At 52.8% G+C, this 6,634-nt stretch overlaps 3 protein-coding genes across 3 annotated transcripts; 2 read left to right on the top strand and 1 right to left on the bottom strand.

Annotated features, from left to right (window-relative positions):
• Positions 1 to 795: 795 nt before the first annotated feature.
• On the top strand, positions 796 to 2,482 carry GLRG_03987 (uncharacterized protein; the record flags this gene model as incomplete). Its single annotated transcript, XM_008094672.1, has 4 exons — positions 796 to 909; positions 1,092 to 1,460; positions 1,534 to 1,992; positions 2,045 to 2,482. The coding sequence occupies 4 exons, from the start codon at positions 796 to 798 to the stop codon at positions 2,480 to 2,482; spliced, it is 1,380 nt and encodes a 459-aa protein (XP_008092863.1).
• A 560-nt stretch (positions 2,483 to 3,042) lies between these two features.
• Positions 3,043 to 4,452, bottom strand: GLRG_03986 (uncharacterized protein; the record flags this gene model as incomplete). The annotated part of the gene is made up of 3 exons (XM_008094671.1): positions 3,043 to 3,320; positions 3,436 to 3,875; positions 3,968 to 4,452. The coding sequence occupies 3 exons, from the start codon at positions 4,450 to 4,452 to the stop codon at positions 3,043 to 3,045; spliced, it is 1,203 nt and encodes a 400-aa protein (XP_008092862.1).
• Positions 4,453 to 4,870: 418 nt separating this feature from the next.
• Positions 4,871 to 5,535, top strand: GLRG_03985 (acylphosphatase; the record flags this gene model as incomplete). The annotated part of the gene is made up of 5 exons (XM_008094670.1): positions 4,871 to 4,882; positions 4,936 to 4,969; positions 5,079 to 5,091; positions 5,201 to 5,270; positions 5,386 to 5,535. The coding sequence occupies 5 exons, from the start codon at positions 4,871 to 4,873 to the stop codon at positions 5,533 to 5,535; spliced, it is 279 nt and encodes a 92-aa protein (XP_008092861.1).
• Between the last annotated feature and the right edge of the window lie 1,099 nt (positions 5,536 to 6,634).

The raw sequence follows: 6,634 nt of genomic DNA, 5'->3' as shown, positions 1-6,634 counted from the left end.
ACGAGCGCGCGCGCAACTCAATTATTTCTGTAGCACTCTTGGTCCTAGGCAGCTAGCTCTCAGAGCTGGGCACAATGTAAACTGTCTAGATGTTCGCCAGCAGCTCTTGTTCCCACCCTCTCGATCGATTCGCTACACCAAAGCCCAAGGTCGGATAGACAAGGGCGCCTTGCCAGATCCAAGCTCCCTCCTTGCTCGCCCACCTTGCCAGTATCCGTGCCTCATCCCCATCCCATCCCCTGCTTTCCCTGAGTAGTATACGTGACTGGGCAGGCCTACCGAGTATGATCCTCCTCACTGGGCTGCGCGTGCTGCGCAAGGTAGCTGGCCCTGTCCTGTCCTTCCCTGACTTGACCTGGACCTGTCCTGGCTGGGTACCTACATCGTAATTCATTACCCACCAGACCGAGCCACACCCCTACCTAGCCTGTCGAGTGTACCTCACTCCCACATTGCCGCTACTTACTGCTTTCGGTCAACTTCCCTTCCCCCCCAAAATCAGGTTCCTTCTCTTCCTCCCCGTCCTTTCCTCCCCTCCACTGCACCTTGTTCTTCGAAACACTCTTTGTAACACGCCTGAGAGAGAAAAAGAGACGAGAGCTTCCAAAAGCTCTAAATAATTGCTCACCACGTATCGCAGCCTTTCGTCGAACCGTCAAATGGTCAAGCTTCATTGCATCGAGTCGCATTCAATTAACCTCGCTTCCACCTCGCGATACACCACTGCTGCCGCACTTATCGCACCTCACCCCGCTCAGTATCGATACCAGCCCTCAAGCGCATGGTGGGGTCAAGATGCCGCCCAGATCTTCTCTGACGTCTTCCTTTTCAATCACCGACTCCAACAATGAAGTCGTGTGTCCTCTGCGAAATCAAGATGGATCTAGCTGTAGGAAAAGGTGCATCGGTGTAAGTGCTGCCCAGTATTGCTGCATTGGTCGTGGTTTCTTCACGACGTCTCCTCCGCCACAAGCACTGGGCCTCTGCACATTCTGTGACTCGAGCGCAGAGCTTCGATCGCGACAGCCAGATCCACCCGGTCAAGAAAAAGGAAAAGCAGAGCTCCTCTAACTCCCTTGGTTAAACCTTAGGAAAAACGATATCGTTCCATGCAAGAGCACATCCGACGAGCACACCCAGAGCACTATATTTCTAAGCTTCCAGCGACCGAAGAAAGCTTCTTGCTCATGATCAATACTCCTCCTTCTGAACGCCCGCCGATGCCAACCGCGACCTCTATTCCACAGAGTTCGTCCCTCTCAATCCAGGGCTTCCCCTCAAAGATTGACTATCTTCAAGGCTTCAATCATGACCGCCACATGTATGACAACAGCAATCCGGGGACGCCCCGGATCATGGAGGACCAAGCTGTCGGCTCCATGCTTCCTGCCGCCAGCGCCGCTGCTGCATTGGCTCAGTTGCATGGTCACAAGGTCGAACCTGAATGGGAGTCCGAGATGGTGAGCTCAAATTCGTCCATTTTAGTTATTTTACCAGTGTAGAAAGGCGGCTAAACAATCACTCTCCAACCAGGGATGGCATTCTGACAGCGAAGGGCGTCGGATTCCCAGGACATCAATTGAGTTGCCGCCATTGCACTTGTCAAATAACGACATTACCAGCGAGCCATTTCCAGCCATGAACTCGAGCAGGCCGCGTGATATCCTCCCCTCAATTATAGCAAATTCCCCTCCTGGGCGTTCCTCGACACTTCCGCCAATCCAGCGACCAGTAGGGCCCGCGCGACCAAGGAAGCAATCTGTTACCAAGAGAGGCCGAGAGGCACACCACAAGAAACAAAAGTCTCGCGGATCGGCAGCAGACTGGCTTCGACGCATACAGAACGACGAACGGCTAAGACCAGGTAACAATGACCGTAAGGCGTTATCGGCTGAACCTTCTGCAGACTATGGGAAGAGATGGGAAGATCTCATCGACGCCGCCGACCAGGCTGCATCTGCCGCCGGCGATATCGATGAGGATAGAACTCCCGTAAGAACCCTTGACATGCTACTCATGCTTATACGTGCTAATCCGCATCCAGATGCCTCAGTCACCAGTTTCTATCCACAGGGCTTCGTTGCCTCCATTCCAACAACATCATGGATTCCAAGCAGCGACTGGAGGAAGTTACCAAGCTTCACCTCTTCAGCAAGCCTTGACCCCACCATCTTACAACCAGGACACAATTGACCCATTCCCCTCGGTTGAAAGCGGTGAGAGTGGAGAGAACTTCCATATCGAGTCTCGAGGCCTATCGGATTCATCGCCGAGTTATTCATCTCAGAATACTCAAATTTATTGCGCAGCCTGTCAGAGCGTCTCACTGCTCAAGGACTCGTATGCCTGCACAGAATGCATCTGCGGCCTGTGCCAGGCGTGCGTTGATGTTCTCATGGCAGAGCAGGGGGCCCGTCGCAAGTGCCCCCGTTGCGCAACAATTGGCGGCCGGTTCAAGCCATTCCAGCTTGACATCCGGTGACTTTGTCCTTCTTATCGACCTTCATGAATACGTTACGCACAACATTCGAACCTGGGGCTGCATACTGCATTTAACATCACGCACCAATACACACTCGGCGTCTTGGGAACCAACAGAGCATCAAACTTGACGTGAGGATTCGCTGCATCGTTCAATACCCTGGCGTTGCAACTTGGCGAGAGCTTAGACAGAGCTTTTCACGAGCCGGTTTTCTACACAATCTTTACTATTCTAGGGATGAGTGAAACTATGACAGTATTGTGGGATAGCTCTTGCTTTTTTTCCCCCTCCCCCTTTTTCATTACTTATAGGCTTTATTACGGGATATCAAAACGGGCACAGGATGAATGGTTGGCTTGCACGTCGTCATGACCTTTGTTCCTTTAGTATTTTGGACGGGTATGGGCAAACTGTCTATCTGATTTTTAGGAGTACTTAATTGGTTTATAGATGCCAATCATGAAATTCAATCATTTTTAGCAGTCGTTTTCCCTCTAGTGAATGGGTATCATTGGAGTGTGTCGAAAATCCCTTTCGATTATAAGACGGACACAGTTCCATCATCTTCTTGACTCCTTCTCTTTTTCCTTCTTCAGGAGCAAGTCGCGCATGGCAGCTCTGGAGTTGCGACTGCCACCCAGTTTGGGACCCTTGAGCACCTCATCGTCCGCCTTGCGAGCCCCCGCGCGGGCCGCCGCCGCGGTCGTTTTCTTCTTCTGATGCCGCTGGACCATGGCATCCATGAACTCGCGCCGGAACTCTTCGGCGATGCGGTCGTCCGCGTCGCCGTCGCCGTCATACTGGGGCTGTAGAGGTTTGGGCACATCGTAGACGTCGACTTGGGGTATTTTTGTTAGTATGTGTTTGCAGCAAACTCGGACGAAGACGCGAGGAAAAGAGGGTTGTAGTGGCAGAGAATATGGGATGTGGGGGGGGGGGGGGGGGTAACTCACGCCTGTTCTCGCGCAGAATCTCCTCGACGAGCTGGTCCCGCTTGATGTCGTCGCTATTGCGGCGGTTCCGGGGGCGCCAGGGTTTGCCGTCTCTCCCGAGGCGGGGCTTCTTCGCTCTCCGGCCGTCTGGGGTGTCGGTGTCCGCACCGTCAACTTCGCCGAGAAGACGGCGGGCGGCCTTTTCGGTCATGGCCTTGTTGCGGGCGCGAGCCTCGTCGCCGAGATCAACCTCTATAAGTTTGCCCTGCATGATGGGGTGATTCTTCGGACCAGGGTCGGTGGTGGGTAATGGCGGCGGCGGCGGCGGCGGCGGCGGTGGTGCAATGGAGGACGCGGATGCGGATGATTGTGAAGTCGTCAGCGCGGATGACGGTGGGTTTGTCGTAGATTGCGTGACGGGGGATTTGCGGTTAGAGAGGTGGGATTCTATGTATTCCATCCTTGCTTGATCAGCCTCTGGCCAACAGTGGTGGGGTGAGGACGATCTTGCGATCCTCGTCTCACCCATGAGACGGAAAATGATGGTACATACATGTGTTTGTTGACGATGGTAGCGGCCGCGGTGCCCGTCTGCGGCGCGAAGCGCTTCGCGATGACGGGTTCGTCGTCCGGAGGGGATGCTGCGGCGGGCACCACAGCGCGCGACGATGAAATTAAGGAAAGGGGATCCGCGTCGTCTGTTGAAACCGCTGCAGCGACTGTGCTTCCGCGCGCGGAGAAGCCCACGCCATTGAGGCGCTTGCGGGAGCGATGTCGGAGAGCGGAGGGGATGTGGGATTCGTTATCTTCATCGGCGATGGCCACTGCGTCAGGGGCAGGTTTCGTCGGTACAGATGCGTTAATTTGGTCCAGGGGTGTAGCGTTCCGAGCTACTGGGGAAGCGGAGGCGATCGGGGTGTCTTCGGCGGGTGATGCGGCGCGTTGACGGAGGCCTGCTTTGCGCTTCTTCTTTGTGCGAAAGAGGATCGGGGCGGAGACCGGGTCGACGGTTGGTGTTGAGTCGCTTGGGGACGTCATCTCCGGGTTGATGCGCAAAGGCGCGCGACCCTGGTATAATTGTATTTGTGCTTGGTGATTTTGATGTTGTTGTTGATTTCAGGCATTAGATTTTGCTGCGCGTAAGGACAGATGGATGGATAGTTGAACATGCAAAATGATGCGAGGAACAGCATAGACCGTAAGCCCGCCCGAGGATTTGAACACAAAACAAGTACCCGAGGTTTAGCCTATCGATGGCGGGCGCATGCGAGAAAGTTCGACAGGGGCCTTGCCTGGTATGTCATCGTGATGATTGGCACCCCACCACCATTAGGGGTGGTTTTTTTTTTGCCGTCGCAAGCTTGGGGGGAGCTCCGAGCTACTTTTGACTTCCTGCATCCTAATTTCCAACATTGCAACCCAACATCCATTCCATAAAACGAGAGTCAGAAACATCATGGCGAAGAGAGTATGTTGCTTTCCTCTGCAAGTCAAAATTTGGTCGTTTCTGACGATCCCAAGGTATACTTTTTGGCACACGGCGGCCAAGTGCAAGGTGCGTGAACCCCTCGTGGTTTCCCTCCACACGAGCTCCAAGCTTTTATCTTGGTCTGGATAAGGCTGAGGTTGGTGGTGTTCTTCAGCACGCTGACGTCACACATCAGGCGTTGGATTCCGGTTCGTGATACCATTGCCCTGCATTCCCATTGTTTGATCTCTGGGCAAGTTGGTAACAGCTGGGTACAATTTGAAATTGAGTAAACACTGATGGCTTTGCCTGGGATAGCTACTTCACACGGAAGAAAGCGACCGAATATGGACTCACAGGATGGTGTCGCAATACAGATAACAATAAGGTGAGTTTGCATGCACTGAGGTACCATCACCAAGATGCAAGTTCCAGAATTTGTGTGACGTGCTTCTACGATCCCGGGCGGATCTACTGGCTGACTATATATCCGTGACACACAGGTAGAGGGCGAGGCGCAGGGTGATGAGGACGCGCTGAAGAAGTTACTCAAGGACATAGACGAGGGTCCGAGGTCGGCCAAAGTCGTCAAACTTGACCAGGAGGAGAGAAGTCTCATTGAGGATGAGAAGGACTTTTTAGTCAGGCGATGAGTGGCGCCTGGTTGTAGATTGTGCAACCTGAGCAATGATGATGAGCTGATGGGAGACGGGAACAAGATATAGGCTTGCTGTCTGTTGAGCATTGCTATGACTATTAATTGATACGACTATAAATTAGAGCAAGAAATACCACCTTGTTGAAAATTTGGTGCACTGCTGGTTAGTCGAAACTGAACGGACAACACCACCAATTTGTTGTGTCTGAGACAGCCCAAGAAGGAAGCCGAGGTTTGTGCATCACGGATTTGGGCGCCAAGAACCACTGTTCCACTTCGTCCGTATTTGACAAAGGTCCGATGTTATGTTTACCGCCTCTTCGTTCTCATCAAGCCAGATGAGGAGGATTAGCACAAGCAGGAAAGAAGCTACTAGTTGAGTTGTGGAAGGTTACACCCCTAATATTGTAAACCATCACCCAGTGGACAGAAAAAAGTGCACACTTGAACACACACACACTAAATACTCCCATTCTCAACGCCTATAAAAGGATTCTAAAACTACAAATACTGCTATATGAATAACCGATTTTAGATGTACATAACATTATCTATCAGTATTGTATTATTTTACCCTCTCTTGTAGTATACAGTGAAAGCTCTACATGAACTCTGCTCTCAAACTCAAGATGGAAACAGGTTTGGAAGGCACTTCTGCCTGGTGAAGCAGTGGCAAAGGTCGGCCGCATCATGTACAAGGTTGGAGGTTATTGCACAAAACGATGTCATTCAGCCCCGCACCCTCATAGAGAGCAGAGAGCGAGATTCTGTGGAAAAATTGGACATCCTCCAGGCTCCAGCGGGCCTCGGGTGCCGTTCCGAGATAGCACCAAGCTTGCCTAGGCAACAGCGCGCTATGGCGGTCGACGTTGGGAGGAAACAGTGGGGACACCCATAGGGTCACTGGACTTCGTGTCGAATATTCCCCGCGCTTTAGGCAGCACGCCCCCGCATCGCGTCTCTCAACTTCTTTACTCTCGTTTTCGGCGCGTCTCCTGCCTGTACAACACGCCACGCTGCGATGGCTTCCTGCACAGGGTCTGGCTACATGCTGGTTCCTACATCGGTTTTGGGAGACGGAGTGCCTTTTGGTT

Source organism: Colletotrichum graminicola (genome assembly GCF_000149035.1).
Source record: "Colletotrichum graminicola M1.001 genomic scaffold supercont1.12, whole genome shotgun sequence".
NCBI classification, from domain to species: Eukaryota; Fungi; Ascomycota; class Sordariomycetes; order Glomerellales; family Glomerellaceae; genus Colletotrichum; species Colletotrichum graminicola.
Note: the sequence above shows the minus strand (reverse complement) of the source record. Positions and strands in the feature narration are given on the sequence as shown.